Source organism: Artemia sp. Qi Xiang Cuo, chromosome 13 (genome assembly GCF_049724085.1).
Source record: "Artemia sp. Qi Xiang Cuo chromosome 13, ASM4972408v1, whole genome shotgun sequence".
In the NCBI taxonomy this organism is placed as follows: domain Eukaryota; kingdom Metazoa; phylum Arthropoda; class Branchiopoda; order Anostraca; family Artemiidae; genus Artemia; species Artemia sp. Qi Xiang Cuo.
In genome coordinates this window covers 17098436-17123978 of record NC_142806.1, presented here as the reverse complement: position 1 = coordinate 17123978, position 25543 = coordinate 17098436, and the positions used below count along the sequence as shown (strand labels likewise).

Genomic DNA, 25543 nt, shown 5'->3' with positions numbered 1-25543 from the left:
GTTGTAAAAGCTTTGTTTTGTTAATATTCTGAATTTTCTGTTAAACTCTATATTATTGCCAATCTATTAGTTAGAAAGAGTATAATTGTTACTGCAATAACTACAACCCAATTAAAGAGCCAAAATAAACCTCATTGTAACAAGAAGTTTAAACTGTCATTTGTCAATCATTTCCCAGCAACAGAATCACGATGACATGCCATTCAAAGACAGATTGAAAATTTTAACTCAAAGCTTTTGCACTACTGATCGTCTCTTCTGTGTCAGTAGCATTGCTGTAGTATTTTAAGTGCTTGTTCCGTATTTTTGTTTTTTCTCTCTTTTCTTTTTGTATTATGTTGTACTCCGTCTTTTTGCTTTCTTCCTAACGACGGATTAGAAATTTAAATAATATGTATAGAAAAAAAAATCCTGGAAAATTCATTTAGAGTATTTTCTGTTCGTTTTAAATTTCCTTAGATGGTTCAATTTAATTTCTTTTCGCAAAAGGTGTCGTTTATTCATCCATAGTAATTATTGTACGGTTTATTTTTCACTTATAACATGACTATACTTTTGACCATTTTAAATTTCAATATCTCTTAAGGCTATCTTCGAAATACTTTTATTGAAAAATGTGTTTATTTTAAATTAATCAAGAAGCAGTTATTTTTAAATAATTAAGAGGATGTATATATACTGGCTTGACAGACTGCGCACCTGTGTTGTGCTATACTTCACCACTACAAATGATAAGGAAATGATGCTCATAAAGAGTAGAGATGCCTCAGGAGGTCCGATTGCCCACCCCTGCTGCCACCTACAACTTTTTTTAACACCAAATATGGGCATAGCCTCCCTAGGGAGAACACGTGGTTAATGGGGTCAATGACCTAAATTTCCAAAGTTGTTGATGTTGTTGTTGTAAGTGCACGCTCTCAACGAATGTCAAGGTCGATGTTATTGATGTTGTAAGTGCACGCTCTCAGCGAATGTCAAGGTCGATTTATTTGATGTTGTTGTTGTTGTAAGTGCACGCTCTCAGCGATTGTCAAGGTCAATGTTGTTGTTGTTGTAAGTGCACGCTCTCAGCGAATGTCAAGGTCAATGTTGTTGTTGTTGTTGTTGTAAGTGCACGCTCTCAGCGAATGTTATGAGTTTCCAGAAATTTGGAACACCTGTGCTGTCGACCTCAATTCCCCTATCGTGAATCAATAATTCCCCTTAGAAACAACACATTAATTCCCCTTTCTTGACAGATCAATCAACCAATGACATCATCTGTCAGACTTTAAAAATTTTCGCCTAGAAACGATTCTCCAGGAATAGATCCAAGTCATTAATGTCTTTGACTCGGAAAAAACTCTACTAGTCGAACTCCAAAAGATATTAATAACCAAACGCCATGGAAACAATTCTCCAAGAAACATCTTAGCGATGAATTGTTTTAGCACGGGAATCAGGTTTCTTAATAATTTGAAATGCGTCAGCGCAGAGATGCCTAAAACCAAAGGAACACGCTGAAATTATGTTTAGGGATTATTTGGGCGAAACCGTTTTAGACAGGTTATGGAATTATTTCGGTGAAACAGTTAGACATTTTAAAAGATGATTTTAGAAGAGAATTTGAGAGTTAAACTCTGTGGTCGTTATAATACACAAGTTGTATTTGAACAGTGTCGTGAGGTCCTCTACCCCAACCCCAAAGGGTTCCGATCCCCCCACCCCAACCCCGAAGGAAGCGCCCGGTCCTCAAAGGTCCCTCAATGCTCCCAAAGGACCACCCGGCCCTCAAGGGTCCCCCAGGCTCCCAAAGGGCCCCCGGACCTCCAAAGGCTCTCCCCGAACCCCCAAAGGCCCTCCCCCAGCCCCCAAAGGACCCCCCCAGACCCCCAAAGGACCCCCAGCACCCCAAAGGCCCCTGAGCCCCCATTTTTTAATACTTTTTATGGCTTTATTATATCTTTTCAGAACAAGTTATTTTCTTAATGTCCATCCTAAACCCATTTTACAAGTTGAAGTACTTATCTTTTTCCACACGTCTTTACTTTCCGACTTTTTGCATACCACAACACCAAGCAATACTTTTCAAATGGCATTTCAGAACCAGTTCCTCTCTTAATGTCCCTCCTAAACCCATTTTACAAGTTGAAGTACTTATCTTTTCACCCACAACTTTACTATACTCCTTCTTGAATGCTCCAACTCAAAGCAATACTTTTCAATGGCATTTCAGAACAAGTTCTTTTCTTAATGTCCTTCCTAAACCTATTTTCCAACTTGAAGTACCCATCCTTTTCACCCACAACATTACTTTACAGCTATTGAATGCCCCAACACCAAGACATACTTTTCAAAAGGCATTTCAGAACCAGTTCCTCTCTTAATGTTCCTCCTAAACCCATTTTCCAACTTGAAGTTCCCATCCTTTTCTACCCACAACTTTACTTTACAGCTTTTTGAATGCCCCAACAGCAAGCAATACTTTTCAAAAGGCATTTCAGAACAAGTTCCTTTCTTAATATCCCTTCTAAACCTATTTTACAAGTTGAAGTACCCATCCTTTTCACACACAACATTACTTTGCAGCTCTTGAAGGCCACAACACCAAGCAATACTTTTCAATGCATTTCAGAACAAGTTCTTTTCTTAATGTCCCTCCTAAATACATTTTACAAGTTGAAGTAGCCATAATTTTCACCCACAACTTTACTTTACAGCTTTTTGAATGCCCCAACAGCAAGCAATATTTTTCAAAGAGCATTTCAGAACAAGTTATTTTCTCAATGTCCCTTCTAAACCTATTTTCCAACTTGAAGTACTTATCTTTTTCCACACGTCTTTACTTTCCGACTTTTTGCATACCACAACACCAAGAAATACGTTTTAAAAGACATTTCAGAACAAGTTTTTTTCTTAATGTCATTCATAGACCAATTTTACAAGTTGAAGTACCCATCCTTTTCACCCACAACTGTACAATAAGGCTTTTCGAATACCCCAACATCAAGCAATACTTTTCAAAAGGCTTTATTATATCTTTTCAGAACAAGTTCTTTACGTAATTTTCTTCCTAAACCCATTTTACAAGTTAAAGTACTTATCTTTTCACCCACAACTTTACTATACTCCTTCTTGAATGCTCCAACACCAAGCAATACTTTTCAAATGGCATTTCAGAACAAGTTCTTTTCTCAATGTCCTTCCTAAACCTATTTTCCAACTTGAAGTTCCAATCCTTTTCACCTCAACACCAAGAAATACTTTTCAAAAGGCATTTCAGAACAAGTTCCTTTCTTAATATCACTCCTAACCCCATTTTACAAGTTGAAGTACCCATCCTTTTCACCCACAACTTTACATTACAGCTTTTTGGTTACCTCAACACCAAGCAATACTTTTCAAAACGCATTTCAGAACAAGTTATTTTCTTAATGTCCCTCCTAAGCCCATTTTACAAGTTGAAGTACCCATCCTTTTCACCCACAACTTTACTATACTCCTTTTTGAATGCTCCACCACCCAACAATACTTTTCAAAGGCATTTAAAAAAAAGTTATTTTCCTAATGTCACTCCAAAACCCATTTTACAAGTTGAAGTACCCATCCTTTTCAACCCACAACTTTACTTTACAGCTTTTGAATGCCCCAACACCTAACAATACTTTTTAAAGGGCATTTCAGAACAAGTTCTTTTCTTAATGTCCCTCCTAAACCCATTTTACAAGTTGAAGTACCCATACTTTTCACCCACAACTTTACTTTACAGCTTTTTGAATGCCCCAACTCCAAACAATACTTTTCAAAAGGCATTTCAGTACCAGTTCCTTTCTTAATGTCCCTCATAAAACCTTTTACAAATTGAAGTACCCATCCTTTTCAACCCACAACATTACTTTAGAGCTTTTGAATGCCCCAACACATAGCAATACTTTTCAAATGGCATTTCAGAACAAGTTATTTTCTTAATGTCCCTCCTAAACCCATTTTACAAGTTGAAGTACCCTCCCTTTTCACCCACGACTTTACTATACTGCCTTTTTGAATGCTCCAACACCAAGCAATACTTTTCAAAAGACATTTCAGAACAAGCTATTTTCTTAATGTCCTTCATAAATCAATTTTACAAGTTGAAGTACCCAACATTTATACCCACAACTTTAGTTTACAGCTTTTTGAATGTCACAACACCAAGCAATACTTTCCAAAACGCTTTTCAGAACCAGTTCCTTTCTTAATGTCCCTCATAAAACCTTTCTACAAACTGAAGTACCCATCCTTTTCACACACAACATTACTTTACAGCTATTGAAGATCACAACACCAAGCAATACTTTTCAATGCATTTCACAACAAGTTCTTTCCCTAATATCCCTCCTAAACCCATTTTACAAGTTGAAGTACCCATCCTTTTCAATCCACAACTTTACTTTACAGCATTTGAATGCCCCAACAACTAACAATACTTTTCAAAAGGCATTTCTGAACCAGGTCCTTTCTTAATGCCATTCCAAAACACATTTTACAAGTTGAAGTACCCATACTTTTCACCCACGACTTTACTATACTGCATTTTTGAATGCTCCAACACCAAGCAATACTTTTCAAAAGGCATTTCAGAACACGTTATTTTCTTAATGTTCTTCCTAAACCCATTTTACAAGTTGAAGTTCCCATCCTTTTCACCCGCAACTTTACTTTACAGCTTTTTGAATGCCCCAACACCAAGCAATACTTTTCAAAAGGCATTTCAGAACCATTTCATTTTCTTGATATCCCTCATAAAACCTTTTACAAATTGAAGTACCAATCCTTTTCACACACAACTTTACTTTACAGTCTTTTGAATGTGCCAACACCAAGCAATACTTTTCAAATACATTTCAGAACAAGTTTTTTTCATAATTTCCATCCTAAACCCATTTTACAAGTTGAAGTGCCCATCCTTTTCACCCACAACTTTACTTTACAGCTTTTTGAATGCCCAACATCAAGCAATACTTTTCAAAGGCATTTCAGAACTAGTTTGTTTCTCAGTGACCGTCCTAAACCCATTTTACAAATTGAAGTACCCATCCTTTACACCCACAACCTTACTTTACAGCTTTTTGAATGCCCCAACACCAAGCAATACTTTTCAAGACATTTCACAACAATTTCTTAATGTCCCTCCTAAACCCATTTTACAACTTGAAGTACCCATCCTTTTAACCCAAAACTTTACTTTACAGCTTTTTGAATGCCCCAACACCAAGCAATACTTTTCAAAAGACATTTCACAACAATTTCCTTTCTTAATATACCTACTAAGTCCATTTTACAAGTTGAATTGCTAAACATTTTAACTCAAAAACTTACTGTAAAGCTTTTGAATTCTCCAACACAAAGAATTACTTTTCAAAGTCATTTCAGAACAAGTTTCTTTCTTAATATTCGTTCTAAACCAATTTTCAAGTCGAAATAATCCTCCTATTGACCATAACTTTAGTATACTACTTTTTTTGAATGCTCCAACACCATGAAATACTTCTCAAGTGACATCAGGAGCTAATTTACTCATTGATGTGAAGAAAAGTTCAAGTTCTTTTCCTAACTATCCATATGAAAAGAAATGTTACAGATCAATTCTATTTTTCAAGAAAAAATAAAAATTTTCCACTCCAGCTCAGATTTTTCTCAAAGAGATGGAAAAATTTAAAATTACTGTTCTAAATTTTTCATAGAAGATACAAAAAGTTATACGTTGATCATGAAAAGTTAACTCAAGTCTGAATTTTATTAAATAACTTACAGTTCAATTCTAATTTCTCCATAGAAAAATATAAATCTTCCTCTGCAGCTCTTAATTTCACCAAAACACAAAGAAATTTAAATTTATCTTCTGAATTTTCATAGTGAAAAGAAAAAGTTATAGTTCAATTCTAATTTTTTTTCAAAGAAAATAATAAATCTCCAACTTTTTAATAAACATTCCAAGCACTTAACATGCTAACGTTTCCTAAGATAATAGAAATATAACAAAGTAATGCATAAAATATTTTTATTGAAGTAACAACATAAAAATATGTTACAGACATTATTTTACATTATTAACATCATTGAACATTTTGAATCTGTTCCATAAAATAATTTATCGAGTTCTCTCTCTCTTGATACTAGAGTTACTCGCTTCTCTTAGTTCATAACCACTAGAATAATCATTCATCCATTTGAGTCATATACAATTTCCACTGGGAATACCACCTACTGATTCAATATACTTTTCATCCTTGATATTATTTGATTCATTGACTATATGATCAATAGTAGTAATAATGCTCACTTGTGCTTCATTTTCCAATCAATTTGTCATTATATTCCTTAGTAATATTGTCTACCAATGCTCTTTTTATTTTACCAGCAATTTCACTGTCTATTATCACATTATTTTTACAGAGGCAGCAGTTTTGGCACGTTGACAAGAAATGATTTATAATGTTGGTGTAGCCGGAGTTTATTCTTTTCTGTTCTGATTTCATTCTAATGTGAATACCTGAAATATGACAATAAGATATTTTAATGTCTAGAATTTTGCCCAACTCATTAGCTCAAAGTCGTCCATTTTCATCAAAAATCAATTTTGATTTGGTATTCTGTTTGAGAACTAGATTCTCTGGATCTGACAATTTAGCATATACATCTTTAGAACGACGAATATTCTTGACTACTATAATGGAATTTAACTCCGCACTGTTTTGACAGCGTAGGCACACATTCTCAATAAGATCTCCACTACTACTTGTTCCATAGTTCAAATATATCTCTTTGTCAGCATTCAAGGCAACAATGACTTTATCATGTACACACACTTTCTTCGAATAATTCATTTTCACGTCTTTTTTAAAAATATATTTAGGTTTTTATCCCACCAAGGGTAAAAAATGACTGATTTAACACACGTAATATACTCGATAGCCTCGATAACCTACCAAGGAGTACAAACTGGGAAAGTCGTTCCCAATGTAAGAGCAACCATAGAGTACGTTTGCTACAACCGCACGCATGCAAAGTGAGAGAAAAATACACAGTCGACCTGGGGGGATTTTCCGGCGAGTATGGTTAGGTTAGGTTAGACTAGATTAAGTTAGGTTAGATTAGGTTAGGTAAAGTCAGGTTAGGTAAGTTAGGTTAGGTTAGCTAAGTTAGGTTAGGCTAGCTAGTAAACATCTCTCCATTTTTAAGTTAGGTTAGGTTAGGCTAGATTAAGTTATGTTAGGTTAAGTTCGGTTAGGTTAGCCGACATACGCGTTCGTATGTAGGCTAACCTAACTTAAGATAACATAACTTAATCTAGCCTAACCTAACCTAACTTAAACATGGAGAGATGTTTACTAGCCAACCTAGCCTAACTTAGCTAACCTAACCTAACTTACCTAACCTAATCTAACCTAACTTAATCTAGTCTAACCTAACCATACTCGTCGGAAAATGTAAAATAAAGAAGAGCCTACTGCTGCACCAACATTATAAATCATATCTTGTCAACGTGCCAAAACTGCTGCCTCTGTAAAAATAATGAGATAAGAGACAGTTACATTGTTGTTAAAATAAAAAGAGCATTGACTGGCAATATTACTAATGAATATAATGACAATTTGTTTGGACAATGAAGCACAAGTGAGCATTATTACTACTATTGATCATGTAGTCAATGAATCAAATAATACCCATGATGAAACGTGTATTGAATCAGTAGGTGACATTCTCAGTGGAAATTGTATATGACTCAAAATGGTTTAATGATTATTCTAGTGGTTATGAACTAAGAGAATCGAGTAACTCTAGTGTCAAGAGACAGAGAACTCGATAAATTATTTTATGGAACAGATTCAGAATGTTCAATGCTGTTCAATGATGTTAATAATGTAAAATAAAGTCTGTAGCATATCTTTATGTTGTAACTTCAATAAAAATATTTTATGCATTACTTTGTTATATTTCTATTATCTTAGGAAACGTTAGCATGTTAAGCGCTTGGAATGTTTATTAAAAAGTTGGAGATTTTTCATTTTCTTTGAAAAAAAATTACAATTGAACTATAACTTTTTCTTTTCTCTACGAAAATTCAGAAGAGAAATTTAAATTTCTTTGTGTCTTTGTGAAATTAAGAACTGCAGAGGAAGATTTTTATTTTTCTTTAGAGAAATTAGAATTGAACTGTAAGTTCTTTAATAAAATTCAGACTTGAGTTAACTTTTCATGATCAACGTATAACTTTTTGTATCTTCTATGAAAAATTTAGAACAGTAATTTTAAATTTTTCCATCTCTGAGAAAAATCTGAACTGGAGTGGAAAATTTTTATTTTTTCTTGAAAAATAGAATTGATCTGTAACTTATTTCTTTTCATATGGATGGTTAGAAAAAGAACTTGAACTTTTCTTCACATCAATGAGAAAATTAGCTCCTGATATGTCATTTGAGAAGTATTGCATGGTGTTGGAGCATTCAAAAAAGTAGTATACTAAAGTTATGGTGAAAAGGATGAGTACTTCAACTTGAAAATGGGTTTAGGTGGGACATTAAAAAAACAACTTGTTCTGAAATGCATTTGAAAAGTATTGCTTGGTGTTTGAGCATTCAAAAGCTGTAAAGTAAAGTTTTGAGTTAAAAGGATGAGTACTTCAACTTGTAAAATGGGCTTAGGAGTGATATTAAGAAAGGAACTTGTTGTGAAATGTCTTTTGAAAAGTATTGCTTGGTGTTGGGGCATTCAAAAAGCTGTAAAGTAAAGTTGTGGGTCAAAAGAATGGGTACTTCAAGTTGTAAAATGGGTTTAGGAGGGACATTAAGAAATAGTTTTGAAATGTCTTGAAAAGTATTGCTTGTTGTTGGGGCATTCAAAATGCTGTAAAGTAAGGTTGTGGGTGTAAAGGATGGGTACTTCAATTTGTAAAATGGGTTTAGGACGGTCACTGAGAAACAAACTAGTTCTGAAATGCCTTTGAAAAGTATTGCTTGATGTTGGGCATTCAAAAAGCTGTAAAGTAAAGTTGTGGGTGAAAAGGATGGGCACTTCAACTTGTAAAATGGATTTAGGAAGGACATTATGAAAAAAACTTGTTCTGTAATGTATTTGAAAAGTATTGCTTGGTGTTGGCACATTCAAAACACTGTAAAGTAAAGTTGTGTTTGAAAAGGATTGTTACTTCAATTTGTAAAAGGTTTTATGAGGGACATCAAGAAAAGGAACTGGTTCTGAAATGCCTTTTGAAAAGTATTGCTTGGAGTTGGGGCATTCAAAAAGCTGTAAAGTAAAGTTGTGGGTGAAAAGGATGGGAACTTCAACTTGTAAAATGGGTTTAGGAAGGACATTGAGAAAATAACTTGTTCTGAAATGTCATTTAAAAAGTATTGCTTGGTGTTGGAGCATTCAAAAATGCAGTATAGTAAAGTCGTGGGTGAAAAGTATGGGTACTTCAACTTGTAAAATGGGTTTAGGAGGGGCATTAAGAAAGGAACTGGTTCTGAAATGCCTTTTGAAAAGTGTTGTTAGGTGTTGGGGCATTCAAAAGCTGTAAAGTAAAGTTGTGGGTTGAAAAGGATGGGTACTTCAACATGTAAAATGGGTTTAGCAGGGACATTGAGAAAAGAACTTGTTGTGAAATGTATTGAAAAGTATTGCTTGGTGTTGTGGTCTTCAATAGCCGTAAAGTAATGTTGTGTGTGAAAAGGATGGGTACTTCAGTTTGCAGAGAGGTTTTATGAGGGACATTGAGAAACGAACTGGTTCTGAAATGCGTTTTGAAAAGTATTGCTTGGTGTTGGGGCATTCAAAACGCTGTAAAGTAAAGTTGTGGGTGAAAAGGATGGGAACTTCAACTTGTAAAATGGGTTTAGGAAGGACATTAAGAAAATAACTTGTTCTGAAATGCCATTTGAAAAGTATTATTTGGTGTTGGAGTATTCAAAAAGGCAGTATAGTAAAGTTGAGGGTGAAAGGGTGGGTACTTCAACTAAAATGGGTTTAGGAGGGACATTAAGACAATAACTTGTTCTGAAATGCCATTTGAAAAGTATTGCTATGTGTTGGGGCATTCAAAAGCTGTAAAGTAATGTTGTGGGTTGAAAAGGATGGGTACTTCAATTTGTAAAAAGGTTTTATGAGGGACATTAAGAAAGGAACTGGTACTGAAATGCCTTTTGAAAAGTATTGCTTGGTGTTGGGGCATTCAAAAAGCTGTAAAGTAAAGTTGTGGGTGAAAAGGATGGGAACTTCAACTCGTAAAATGGGTTTAGGAAGGACATTAAGAAAATAACTTGTTCTGAAATGCCATTTGAAAAGTATTGCGTGGTGTTGGAGCATTCAAAAAGGCAGTATAGTAAAGTTGAGGGTGAAAAGGGTGGGTACTTCAACTTGTAAAATGGGTTTAGGAGGGACATTAAGAAAATAACTTGTTCTGAAATGCCAATTGAAAAGTATTGCCATGTGTTGGGGCATTCAAAAGCTGTAAAGTAATGTTGTGGGTTGAAAAGGATGGGTACTTCAACGTGTAAAATGGGTTTAGGAGGGACATTAAGAAAATAACTTGTTCTGAAATGCATTGAAAAGTACTGCTTGGTGTTGTTGCCTTCAAGAGCTGTGAAGTAATGTTGTGTGTGAAAAGGATGGGTACTTCAAGTTGTAAAATGGGCTTAGGAGGGACATTAAGAAAAGGAACTGGTTGTGGAATGCCTTTTGAAAAGTATTGCTTGGAGTTGGGGCATTCAAAAAGCTGTTAAGTAAAGTTGTGGGTGAAAAGGATGGGAACTTCAGCTTGTAAAACGGGATTAGGAAGGACATTAAGAAAATAACTTTTTCTTACATACCATTTGAAAAGTATTGCTTGGTGTTGGAGCATTCAAAAGCTGTAAAGTAAAGTTGTGGGTGAAAAGTATGGGTACTTCAACTTGTAAAATGGGTTTAGGAGGGACATTAAGAAAATAACTTGTTCTGAAATGCCCTTTGAAAAGTATTGCTTGGTGTTGGAGCATTCAAAATCTGTAAAGTAAAGATGTGGGTTGAAAAGGATGGGTACTTCAACTTGTAAAATGGGTTTAGGAGGGACATTAGGCAAAGAACTGGTTGTGAAATGCCTTTGAAAAGTATTGTTGGGTGGTGGAGCATTCAAAAAGGAGTATAGTAAAGTTGTGGGTGAAAGGATGAGTACTTCAAGTTATAAAATGGGCTTAGGAGGGACATTAAGAAAATAACTTGTTCTGAAATACGTTTTGAAAAGTATTGCTTGGTGTTGAGGTAACCAAAAAGCTGTAATGTAAAGTTGTGGGTGAAAAGGATTGGTACTTCAACTTGTAAAATGGGGTTAGGAGTGATATTAAGAAAGGAACTTGTTCTGAAATGCCTTTTGAAAAGTATTTCTTGGTGTTGAGGTGAAAAGGATTGGAACTTCAAGTTGGAAAATAGGTTTATGAAGGACATTGAGAAAAGAACTTGTTCTGAAATGCCATTTGAAAAGTATTGCTTGGTGTTGGAGCATTCAAGAAGGAGTATAGTAAAGTTGTGGGTGAAAAGATAAGTACTTTAACTTGTAAAATAGGTTTAGGAAGAAAATTACGTAAAGAACTTGTTCTGAAAAGATATAATAAAGCCTTTTGAAAACTATTGCTTGATATTGTGGTATTCGAAAAGCCTTATAGTACAGTTGTGGGTGAAAAGGATGGGTACCTCAACTTGTAAAATTGGTCTTTGAATGACATTAAGGGAAAAACTTGTTCTGAAGTGTCTTTTGAAAAGTATTTCTTGCTGTTGTGGTATGCAAAAGTCAGAAAGTAAAGACGTGTGGAAAAAGATAAGTACTTCAAGTTGGAAAATAGATTTAGAAGGGACATTGAGAAAATAACTTGTTCTGAAATGCTCTTTGAAAAATATTGCTTGCTGTTTGGGCATTCAAAAAGATGTAAAGTAAAGTTGTGGGTGAAAAGTATGGCTACTTCAACTTGAAAAATGGATTTAGGAGGGAAATTAAAAAAAGAACTTGTTCTGAAATGCATTGAAAAGTATTGCTTGGTGTTGTGGCCTTCAAGAGCTGTAAAGTAATGTTGTGTGTGAAAAGGATGGGTACTTCAACTTGTAAAATAGGTTTAAAAGGGATATTAAGAAAGGAACTTGTTCTGAAATGCCTTTTGAAAAGTATTACTTGCTGTTGGGGCATTCAAAAAGCTGTAAAGTAAAGTTGTGGGTTGAAAAGGATGGGAACTTCAAGTTGGAAAATGGGTTTAGGAGGGACATTAAGAGAGGAACTGGTTCTGAAATGCCTTTTGAAAAGTATTTCTTGGTGTTGGGGCATTCAAAAGCTGTAAAGTAATGTTGTGGGTGAAAAGGATGGGGACTTCAAGTTGGAAAATAGGTTTAGGAAGGACATTAAGAAAAGAACTTGTTTTTAAATGCCATTGAAAAGTATTGCTTGGAGTTGGAGCATTCAAGAAGGATTATATTAAAGTTGTGGGTGAAAAGATAAGTACTTCAACTTGTAAAATGGGTTTAGGAGGGACATTAAGTGACGAACTGGTTCTGAAATGCCATTTGAAAAGTATTGCTTGGTGTTGTGGTATGCAAAAAGTCGGAAAGTAAAGACGTGTGGAAAAAGATAAGTACTTCAACTTGTAAAATGGGTTTAGGATGGACATTAAGAAAATAACTTGTTCTGAAAAGATATAATAAAGCCATAAAAAGTATTAAAAAATGGGGGCTCAGGGGCCTTTGGGGTGCTGGGGGCCCTTTAGGGCTGGGTGGTCCTTTGGGAGCCTGGGGGACCTTTGGGGGCTGGGGGAGGGCCTTTGGGGGTTCGGGGAGAGCCTTTGGGGGTCCGAGGGCCCTTTGGGAGCCTGGGGGACCCTTGCGGGCGGGGTGGTCCTTTGGGTGGTTGGGGGGACCTTTGTGGACCGGGCGCTGCGTTGAGTTGGGGGGGGGGGGTATCAAAACCCTTTGAGGTTGTGGTAGTGGACCTCACAACACTGTTCAAATAGAACTTGTTTATTATAACGACCACAGAGTTTCACTCTCAAATTCTCTTCTAAAATCATCTTTTAAAATGTCTCTAACTGTTTCACCGAAATAATTCCATAACCTGTCTAAAACGGTTTCGCCCAAATAATCCCTAAACATAATTTCAGCGTGTTCCTTTGGTTTTTGGAATCTCTGCGCTGACGCATTTCAAATTACTAAGAAACCTGATTCCCGCGCTAAAACAATTCATCGCTAAGATGTTTCTTGGAGAATTGTTTCCATTGCGTTTGGTTATTAATATCTTTTGGAGTTCGACCAGTAGAGTTGTTTCCGAGGCAAAGACATTAATGACTTGGATCTATTCCTGGAGAATCGTTTCTAGGTGAAAATTTTTAAAGTCTGACAGATGATGTCATTGGTTGATTGATCTGTCAAGAAAGGGGAATTAATTTGTTGTTTTTAAGAGGAATTATTGATTCACGATAGGGGAATTGAGGTCGACAGCACAGGTGTTCCAAATTTCTGGAAACTCATAACATTCGCTGAGAGCGTGCACTTACAACAACAACAACAACATTGACCTTGACATTCGCTGAGAGCGTGCACTTACAACAACAACAACATTGACCTAGACATTCGCTTAGAGCGTGCACTTACAACAACAACAACATCAAATAAATCGACCTTGACATTCGCTGAGAGCGTGCACTTACAACATCAATAACATCGACCTTGACATTCGCTGAGAGCGTGCACTTACAACCACAACAACATCGACACCTTTGGAAATTTAGGTCATTGACCCCATTAACCACGTGTTCTCCCTAGGGAGGCTATGCCCATATTTGGTGTTAAAAAAAGTTGTAGGTGGCAGCAGGGGTGGGCAATCGGACCTCCTGAGGCATCTCTACTATAAAGTGAAAATTTGACGACCCCCTAGTTCTAGCAGGGGAATAAAATCGAATTGCAAATAGTGTCAGGTATAAAAAAACATACAAATAAAAAAATATATTCCGGCTTTTTAAAAAAAGAGTTGGGGGTTGTCTCTTCAGCTGACTTTCGCTTATATTTCGCTCAGTTTCTCTTTTGCGCCTTTTTTCTGGCTTTGCAGTCTTCTCTGATTTGTTCTTCCACTCCTGTTAAAAAGAAAAAAAAAATCAAACAATCAATTGCCAAAACAGACGAAAAACAAAGAAGGTTGAAATAGGAAAGAAGGAAAAACAATAGTTTGAAATATATGCACCAATAAGCCAAGAGTTTCTGAGCGTACCATTGCTGTTACGCCTTAAGGTCCCATAAGAAATTTTCACATTCAAGAGAAAATTACCAAAAACCATCTACTAAGCTGTTTTAAAAAGAAGGAGCAGAAGTGGAAAGTATAATCACTGATATATTAAACTTACATTTATAGACAATTATTTTTTATTAAAAAAAAAAAACTAATCAACTCTAAATCTGAAATAAGTATTATACATATTCTACAAACGAATAGTTTCACATATTTTCGCAACGCTAGTAGGCTTGAGGAAAATTGAAGAACGATCCCTTAGGGCCTTAATTCTTTTCTTTGTCTCTTATTAATTATCTTAGGGGACAGGCGAGTCTAATCGGGTATGTTGAATTTCTTTTTCCGAGCTTCACTTCATTCTTTTTTCTCAGCCAAATACTATGTTTCTTAGAACTGTTAGCTAAAACTCCTGTTACAAAAAAAAATTAGCTTACACTAGAAAAAGGTGGGGAGTTATATTAATGGTGAATTAAAACGATTTTTTTTAGTTTCATTTAGATTATTAAAAAAAAACATTCTTCGATTTTATGCGTGTAATAGACTCAAATGATTTTTTTTGTGATTCCTTTGGACACTCTTTGAAACACTTTTGATTTTTTTTTTTCCGAGTTTAATTCCTTTTTTCTTTTTTTTCTCATCCAAATTATGTCTCTTAGAAATGGTAGCTAACACTTTCGTTTAAAAAAATATTAGCTGACACTAGAAAAAGGTGGGGGTGCTATTAATCCTGAATTAAGAAATTAAGCTTACTAAGTTAAAATCTGCGCCAAACATAATTTCTTTTTTGGATTCTTGCATTAAGCGGAATTGATTGATTATCTTTCCAAAAAGAAGTAAAAATCATTATTAACTTACAGGAATGGGGAAGTTAAAAGCTATCTTGGCAGTTGTTGTATCTACAATTTTCTTTGCAAAACATGGGGGGGGGGGGATTAAGTTGCTTCTAGAAGAAACGACTTTGCCAAGATATGATAACATAATGCTTCTACTCATATATATATAATATATATATATATATATATATATATATATATATATATATATATATATATAAATTTTATAAGTAAACATATATAAATTTTACTAGCTTAATGATCTAGCCACAATGTGACTGGATGACCCTTGCTTTTATAGAGACTAAGTTTGGTTTAATATATCTAATATTTACATGTGCTATATGTTCTTCTATTTATATTTTGTTTTAGAAGTTGAAGATACTTCGCCAAGTTCTAGTAAGAATCTCTGTGACAGTCCAAACCTTGTTTTGCCTCAAAAACATGAAGGTATTCCTTTGGGTAATTTTCCTGGCTTTTCAGGACTGTATAAACTGGAACATGACACTCAGGAATTTGGCTCCACATCTTTTGACAATCAAGGTATTTCTCAAACATTTTGTTTTTTTTACAGTATCATATAGATTCCAGTGCCGCGCCGATAAGGGAAGACCGGCGACGGCGGGGCCAAAACAGCGCCGTGCCACCGGTAAGATGTCGGTGGTGCGGCGCCGGCGTGATCAATGTTGACTGCAAATATCAATGTTTCTATCAGTCTTTCTCAAATCACAGCTTAAATTTACAACAGATTCGAGCCTATTCATGAGTTCAAAACTTCACAAGTCGCTGGCTGGAAACTGGTCTTCTTCGTTATTCATCAAGAGAAGTAGAAATCTGGTAGAAACGAAATGACTGTGGCGTTTCAGAACCCTTGCATAATAGCTGAAATATATATTAGCTATGTATTCTTAACATAACCAATTATCAAAATTAGTAGTTTTTTTTTCATTGAGCATTACTGCGTACAAAACTTCAAATACCGTATCACAAATTCGTCAGTTATCTGGGTAAAAACGTTGAATATGAGTTTGAACTTAGAAGCTTAATTTTTTCATAATGGCCTTTGCCTATATCTGTTTTGTCATCTTTAAAACAGTTGAAATGGGCTACTTTTATATTTTTTTTTTTTTTTTTTTTTTTTGCTCTTGGATTCCTAAAATGCCTTCCTTGTATTAAAAACTGTTTTTTAATAACAATTAAAAATAAAAAATTTTAAAGTTTATTTTTTGGCTTCTTTATAGAATAAATGTCATGTAGGCTAAGGCTGAACTGCTGCTTTTTTTATTGCTTTTGGCTGCTCTATTGGATATTATTTTTTTTTTGTCTTTTGGGGATCCATTCGAAATTATAAACTCATAAATACCTAATATCAGCTACATTATAAACTACATTTAAAAGGAGTAAATTTATCAAATTAAAAAATACATGATGAACCTCTTCATATGAGAACACTTCAATTACAAAGAAACAAAAAATACCTAATGTTTTATTTGGTATGAAGAAAAATGAAGTGCCAGCTATTTTCTTAGGTGAAAAATGAAAAGCTCACCCGTTTTAAATGTAATTAAATGAAATAATATGCAGACTGAAGTAGCTTCAAGAAGATGTTAAGATTTTCTTCCTAGTTCATCACTTTTAATCCAAGCAAAATGTTAGGAGACTTAGTATCAGTTATTGAGTTTAAGCTTTGATTTCCAAATGCTCACAAAAATTACCAAAATTAAAGAAAGTCGCAATTATAAGTCACCTGTGATCAAAATACTCAAAGACTCCTCCTTGATCCCCACCCAGGCTCAAAGCTTCTACTATGGTCATATCCATGGAAATCTCCAACGAGTTTCTTTTTAAAATAGTTTTCAAGCGTAGTTAGGGGTATTTAGCCTTTTTTGCTTTTTTTCAAAGCTTTTGAAAAAAGTGTTACAATATTTGTTATGTTTGTGCATATTTTTAGTCATCATTTGTGGGGCGATCGAAATTTTAACCACTGTAGATACGTAAGAATGTTTCAACATCTAGTACCCTGAGGTCATAAGACTGTCAATGACTCCTCCTTGAACCTCCCAAATTGTAAGCTTTTATTATGACCTGGCCTTTTAATGTTACTTGGGCCCTGGACCAAGGGCACCATTGGCACTCGAGCGCAGCGTTAGGTGGGGATGCCGATATCGCTTTCGTCACACCAATTGTTTTAGTGTGAATCGGCCTGGTACTTATGAATGAATGTTTTCAAAGTAAACTCGTTTCATCAATAAGAAAAAAAACGGGTTGGACGCATGTGTCCCTTTCCTTTTGGACGATAAAACTATACAAGTGCTGTATCAAGTATAACTGACGAAAATATAACTGACGAATATTTAAATGATTTTGTGAGTGTTTTTACGGCAATATTTTTTGGAAAACGCGTTTCCCAATCACATTTTGGAGTAAAAAAAGGAAAGAAAAAATAATACATCAAAACATGAAATGGTTTAAAAACACGTGAACAAAAATTACATACTAGATAAAAATCGTTTTTTGGTATGATGCATCAAAAAAAGAAAAAAAAACATTAGTAGGCTATGTAAAAAGATTAAAAACAAACAAAACTTGTAGAATTTACAAAGAAATGAAAGACGCTAATAAAAACACAAGGAAGGGGATAAAGAAGAGAATTGGCATAGATAAGAAGGAAGAGAGAAACTATTAGGATGGTTTTCTAATTTTTTCAATAATGTAGGGGACAAAATATTTTTTTCATATTTTGAAGTAAGGCCGCCCCTTGTGTGCTGGTATTTGAAAAATATGATAGCCAAGCTTTGACAGCGCCATTAGTGGAATTCAGTCGGAATTTGCGTCAGAGCTTTCCAAACAAATGGAATAGAGAGGTGCACTGGATACTTCTGATTCGACCTCTTGCTTTCTAAATAAGTTAAATTAACTTTGGTATCATTCAATGAAATGACACCCTTTTTATAATTTAGAAAGCATAATTTTTCCAATGACTACTTATAGTGTCTAATGTTAATGTTTTTTGTATATTCTTTAATGTTTTTTTTTCATTTGATTCTTTAAATGTATATTTTCAGGGTTGAAACCTTGTTTGATTTGAAATTTTTTTTGTCTTGTCTTTCTTTCACTTTTCTACAATAGAATTATTTAACTTATTTTTAAATTTTTTACAAAATTTTTAACTTAAACGAAATACATTTATCATGAGGTTCGATTCTTTAAATGGTTCGGATTCGATTAAAATCGGATTCGGAGTCGAACCTCCTGATTTATCAGGAGCTTCGATTCTATCAGGAGGTTCTATTCTTTAATTCTTTATTTTCAGGGTTGAAACCTTGTTTGATTTGAAATTTTTCTGTCTTGTCTTTCTTTCACTTCTCTACAATAGTATGGCCACATTCCTGCTACCCTGTGAAATAATATATCTTTTATTTTTGATCAATCGACTTGTCATTTCTGCCCTTCTGACACTTTACAGATTCCTCATGCTCCATCACTGCAGTCTTGACTTCAACCCTCTTACAGCTTGTAATATGATCATGAACATGCTCCTAGAATCTGGACAAACCTGCCACTCGTTTGGTATCTTCAAAAAAATTTTTAAGAATTTCTAGTTAATTCTTGAGATCTTTACGTTTCCCCCTGAAGTTGATGTTTCTGAATTAGGTTTGATGCTTGTTTTAGTTTGTTGTTTGAATTTTATTAATCTGGAATCATTTGCTACTCCCTTCGTTAGTTTGTGTTTTTGGATTTTTTGAGGTTTCAGATTGATTTTTTTTTTTTTTTTTTTTTTATCTGTTTCTTCCTGTCCATGGAGGATCCATGGAAAAAGTCTTGTTACGAGAACCCTAAGGCTTCTCATTAGACCCCACTCCTTCTGAACAGAGGGGGTGCAAAATATCGAAGCACATATAAGGCAGTAATGTCTACATTCATTCGAAAATGTTCTTCTTTTAATCCTGAACTTTGTTGTTGGATGAGCAGAAACCTGGGACGTACACTACTCGAAGTATTTTTTTTTTTTTTTATACTGTATATATATCTATTCTAGGTTTAGCTCTGAAATCCGATACCAAGTGATAATTATAGACGTTGTTGGGCCGGTTTTGTATACATATAACCAAGCTCCTATTGTGTTTTACCATCTCAATGTTCAAAACTGTTTTTTCCATGAGTAAAAGCCAAAACAAGATGGAAAAAATGACTTAAAATTACAACAACTATTTACGAACCCTAAAAATCATATATTCTGACTGCTGATCGGTGAACTAGCTCGTAATGTACATTTTTGATTTTATTATTATTCTCAAGACATGTTACATACGTCAGTCTTTTTTTTATCTTTTGGTGTTCTCCTGGAAGCAGCAAAGAAACTGAAAAACGGAAAATCATCGGTGCTGGACCGCCTATTTGTAGACGATTAAGGCATCAATATCATCATGTATCTCCCTTTACTCCTCAGTTGGTCTTGGACAATAATGACGATTAGTATATCCATGTATGAGGGTAGCGAATGATGTGTCAAGTCATCAGAGGGTCAAACTCGTTTTTTCCTGATCCTGTCAGGAGTTGAACAGGGGGTGTATTCTATCACCATTACTTTTTGTGATTAAGGCATCAAATTAAGCCCCGAAGTCCCGATCAAATATATTGACTTTGCGGACGACATAGCAGTGCATGAGTCAAACAAAAATGGCTGTAAGAATTACTAGATGTAGTCAGGATAAAGGCGAACCATTTTGGCGTGTGGCTAAATGCAGAGAAAACCAGATGCATGGTAATAAACAACTCATTTGTTTTTATTTTACTTACATTTTACTTATGTACTCATTTTTATTCATTGTACTCATTTTGTTTGACAGGCCAGTAGGGTTCATTGCTGTAGGCTATGTTTTAATATTGCACTTATTTTTTTTGTTCTTTTTTATATATGTATTATATATATACATATATACAATGTAGGCTAGCTGACAGAGAGCAACAAGTTCGGTAGTTTTTATGGTGTGAGAGTTTGCATGGTTATAAAGTACTATTCTATACTATCCTCTTTCCATTAAGCGTGGCAACTAAGATGTTGAACAACTTGTCGAATTCAGCTATCTAGGAAGTATTATCGAGAACACTGGCTCGACATTGAAAGAAGTACTCACTAGAATGGGACTGGCAAATGGCGCCTTCATTAAACTACGTCAAGTATGTCAAGTTTATCTCAAATTTTCTTTTCACCAAAGGCTACCCTTTTCAGCTATTCTACGCAGCTGGAACAGAAAAGATAGGGAATCCCTTGCTTTTGAAAATTCATGCTTTTGCAGAATATTAAACATCCACTGGTCACAGAAGACAACAAACAAGTCCATCCGTGAAATGACTCGACAATCTCAAGTGGCTGACATAATCAGATTTGGAGGTGGAGGTATTTGGGTAGCGTCCTCCGTACGAGCTACCATAAAATCTCAATAGCTGTTTTACACTGGCAACCACCAGGAAGTCGTAACCACGGGAGACCGAGAAGCACACTGCGCCGGACCTATAAGAGGGATTTACACACCTCTGTTCAACCAGAACTGGAGGACATCACTGCAGTAGAAAACCTTAGGGATGGTTGGTGGCCTGTTCTTGATCCCTTGGGTGCCTCAAGAGGCCGGACGGAGCTAAGGTCTAAAAGGTAAAGATTGATTGATTGTAAGTTCAAATTTCTTTCTTTTTTTCAGAGGACCTGTTTTTTAATTCTTTGACTCTCAATATTAGCAAAATTTGTTTTTACATTATCAGAATTATATTATCAGAATTGAATCTATTCAAGTGTCTTGTTTGCCAGTTTTATAAATATTTGTATTCTGGTTTTTGTGTTTGCATTTTTATTTCGGAGTAATTTATTGGGAATATTTTCTTACATCATTTTAGGTTTTGTCTATCCTTTCATTCATTTTATTGTAGGAGTTGGAGATACTTCATCAAGTAATACGAAGAGACTAATGGAAGCTTCGTGCTCTACTCTATCACCTGAATATCAAAATCCACCTTTAAGTACTTTGTCTAGAATTTGCGCTTCAACGTCTGAGTCGGACTCCATAAGAGTACAAAACAGTGACGAAGGTAAGATCCAGCTGATAGTTTTGTGAAATCAGTTTTACTCAGAAATTATTTAGTTTGAAGAAGTTTTTTTCTGTTTAGGATAAACCACGAAATAGTACATGAAGGTTTCATGAAAGTACAGATTTGTCTTCATAGTACCAAAATAATCTGCGATTTGGCACCAAAAACTTTTTTTTCTGTGGTGCAATTACAAGATATAGCAGATTGGGAAACTTGAAACTTACCTCGCTAAAGCATTGCTATAAAAATTCTGAATTGGAGGTTTACAGTATCATGGTTGCAAAATTAGCAAAAAATCCGTTAAGAGTAGTAACCCTTGATGGAAAATTTAAAATGTATTCTCAAAGGAACTTTCTTCTCACAAAAACAATAAGAATAAAAAAAAATTGTAATCAACTCTAAACATGAAATAATAACCATTATACATATTCTACAGAAGAACAGTTTGAGATATTTTTCCGACGCTAGTAGGCTACAGGAAAATTGAGTAAAGATGTCTTAGGGCTTAATTTTCTTGTTCGTCTTTTAAAAATATCGCCGGGAACAGGCGAGCCTTGTCAGATGTGTTAAATTTCTTTTTCCAAGTTTTATTTAATTTTTTTTCTTTTTCTTCTCAGCTCAATGCAATGTTTCTTAGAATTGTTAGCTAACACTTTTGTTTTAAAAGTTACTAGCTTATACTAAAAAAAGGTGGAGGAAAGCTGTTAATGCTGAATTAAAAAATTAAAGCAATTTCAGTATTTAAATATTGATTCAGCCGTGTTATCTATTAGAAATAGTCATATCCAAGCTTATTACTCATGTTAGGCTGTTGGTTATTGTAATCTTTGTTTCAGCTTCATTTTTAGCTAGAGATCCCGCCAGGTTTTTTGTTGATTTATTGGGGGAGGGGTCTAAATGAGGCTGATCATTCACATAGTGTTTGTTTGCTTAAAATGGAGATTATATTTGTTAGAAAGGCCCTTTTACTTTTGGAACTCTTGACGGGAAGTTTCTTTTCTAAGGCAGCGCTATGATAACATAATTCTTCCATTTTTATTTAATATCCGTAATGATAAAATTCTTGCAGTTTTTTTTAATGTCATTACTGTCATTCGAGAAAAAAAAAGTTTTATTTTTCGGTTTAATGCACTTAATAGACTCAAATAAATAATTTGTTACTTTTTAAAACAACTTCTTTTGTTGCTTTTCAACAGAACCTATTTTTCATTATACTTGTCTCTATTATGGTATTCTAGACATCCATCACCCAGAATTTCTGTACAACTACGCTTTTATTTTCTGCTGAGTTTATTCCTTGAATTGCCCTTTTATTTTCGGCAAAATTGAAGCAAAACTTTTTTTTTTCTTTTTTTTTTTTTTTTTTTTTTTTTTATTATACAAAGTTAATATCAAATTGTTAAATAGTTAGTCAGAAAAAAATTTCATCAGATTTGTAAAGTTTTCCATTTAAATTGTTAATACCTATCATTTGTTAAAACTTATTCAACCATATAATGCTTTTTTTGTGTTTTAATTAGCTTTTTTATACCAACGCTATTACAAAATTGTTATACAGTTGTTGTTGTACAATTGTATATACAATTTTATACAAAATTGTTAAACTGTCAGATTCAGAAAATTCTATTCATCAGATTTGTAAGATTCATGTCCAATTGTTAAAACTTATTATTTGTTAAAACCATTCCAACCGAATAATGCTTTTTTTTCAAACTCGATATGCATTTAATACTTGTGGAATGTACCTTTTTCATTTGTAATTGGTCTAATACCTGTTTATTTAATATTTTATTATACTTAATTACTATAAAACATCCTTTAATTTAGGAGTAATGCATTCTACAGTTTGCAGTACTGATTGCTTGACTCAATTGCAACTCTTAGGCCCAAAACTGATCGTTGCAGTGAAAAAGCTTGCAGAGAAGGATATAGAAGAATTAAAAGCTGGCATCTGGCGTTGTGCTTCCTGTGGTAAAGCAGAGAAATCATTGTTGATGCTGGACCTTCACACAGAAACTGGCTGTGAAAAACTTCCACTAATAGAGTGTGATGTCTGTTTCACTGTATTTCGTGATTACAGATATTTTGTTGTTCACTTTATGGAACACAAAATGGGAGAGACAAGAAGATGTCCCATTTGTTTGCAAGAATGTATTGGTGATGTGCAGCAACATTTAATTTTACAAGATCATTTTTCAGATAATCAGAAAACTCCCTTGATTAGTCGTTTGGAAAGGAAAAAGCATAGAAAAGACAATGAGTGCAATACATGCGATGACAAATTCCCCTTCCATTCAAAATTGGAAAGCCATCAAAAGCTGCACACAGAAAAACAATTGTTCAAATGTAATACATGTCAGAAGAGCTTTTTCCAAAAGGACAATTTGAATAGGCATCAAAGCATACATACCGGTGCCAAACTATATAAATGTGATATATGTCAAAAGAATTTTTTTCAATCAAGCAATTTGATTAGTCACCAAAGAGTGCATACAGGAGAGAAACCATATAAATGCAATGTATGTCAGAAAGCCTTTTCTCAATCAGGCAATTTGATTAGTCACCAAAGAATGCACACAGGAGAAAAACCGTTTACATGTGATATATGTCAGAAGAGTTTTTCCATAAAGCGGAATTTGAATAGCCATCAAAGAATACATACAGGTGACAAACCATATATATGTGATGTATGTCAAAAGAGTTTTTCTGATTCAAGCTCTTTTACTAAGCACCAAAGAGTGCATACAGGAGAGAAACCTTATAAATGCAATTTATGTCAAAAAATTTTTTCTCTGAAGCATCATTTGAATAGACATCAAAGAATACATACAGGTTGCAAACCATATAAATGTGATATATGTCAAAAGAATTTTTCTCAAACGCAAGATTTGAATAGACATCAAAGAATACATACAGGTGACAAACCATATAAATGTGATATATGTCAGAAGAGTTTTCCTCTTAAGTGTTATCTGAATAGACATCAAAGACTACATACAGGTGACAAATCATATAAATGTGATGTATGCCAGAAGAGTTTTTCTGAATCAGGCTCTTTAACTATGCACCAAAGAGTGCATATAGTAGAGAAACCATATAAATGTGATGCATGTCAAAAAAGATTTTCTCTAAAGCAAAATTTGAATAGCCATCAAAGAATACATACAGGTGACAAGCCATATACTTGTGATATATGTCAAAAGAATTTTTCTCGATCAAGCCATTTGATTATGCACCAAAAAGGGCATACAGGAGAGAAACCATATAAATGCAGTGTATGTCAGAAGGGTTTTTCTCGATTAAATCATTTGAATACCCACCAAAGAGTACATACAGGTGAGGGAAGCATTTAACCGTGATTTTTGTAAGAGAGTTTTGTCATTCAAGTCGACTTGAAATTATCATCTCATAGCCCATTCTTGGAAAACACTCGCTAGTCTATAGTTGACAAAAAAACTTCTTAGAGAACACAGATTTTAATGGAGAGAAAATAATGTACTGAAAGATTAAAGCTGTCTTCTTCCTCTGAAACCATATAAGTAAACATAAGTGAAACCATATGCTGTTCCATATAAGATTTTCAGATTTGTATTAGCCCTTTGATTATGCAGTTATGCATCTGTGAATATGTTTCTCTTGTTTCGCTTGCGTTCTGGCTTATTTTTCATACAATAGCCCAGGCATTTGTAAAACCAGAAGAGCAGAAATATACAAGTGTTTAGTTTGCAATAAAATATCTTCTTAAATGACCAATTTATATAGAAACAGAAGAATCTGCAGTGATTCACTAATTCATTTTTCAAAAGTAACTTCATTAATTGAATTAATTCTTGCACGTTTCCTCGAACCCATGAAAAAGTTGAACGCTGACAAAAATACTCAGCACATCCATTTATTCTTGTTCCAGTGTTTTTGTCTTATTTTTTGTAAATTTCATTGTATATCCTTTAAATTAATAAATAGTATTTACTAGTTTATTTCTGTGATGTCAAACAGTTTGGGGTAACGATCTGTAAATGAGAACCGACGCGGCTTACTAGTAACTGAAACTCTAGGAGACAGAGTCTTGATAATAATAGATACATTAAAAGAATGAAATTTTGATGCTTATACAAAATATATAAAATTCATCAAATTTAATGTTACCTATCAAAGTTACAAGTCTGAAAAAATTTGCCCGATTTCTGAAAAAGGGGAGAAACAACCCCAAAACATCAAGTGATCTTAAGGAAAATGACACCATCATATTCGCATACCGGAGAAACCTACTGTAGAGGTTTCAAGCTCCTATCTACAAAAATGTGGAATTTTGAGTTTTTTGCCGGAAGAAAGATCACGGATGCGTGTTTATTTGCTTTTTTTCCAGGGGTGATCG

At 34.3% G+C, this 25543-nt stretch overlaps 1 protein-coding gene across 2 annotated transcripts in view; it reads left to right on the top strand.

Annotated features, from left to right (window-relative positions):
* LOC148945022 (uncharacterized) overlaps positions 1-25108 on the top strand; it is a 54968-nt gene extending 29860 nt beyond the window's left edge. The window contains exons 4-6 of one of the 2 annotated variants that reach the window (XM_089098569.1): positions 15457-15627; positions 21010-21168; positions 22996-25108. In XM_089098569.1, the coding sequence (XP_088954695.1) occupies positions 15457-15627; positions 21010-21168; positions 22996-24521 (1856 nt within the window). In that variant the 3' untranslated portion in view covers positions 24522-25108. The remainder of the gene's footprint in view (positions 1-15456; positions 15628-21009; positions 21169-22995) is intronic. The other variant, XM_089098570.1, reaches the window with a different exon arrangement.
* Positions 25109-25543: the final 435 nt, after the last annotated feature.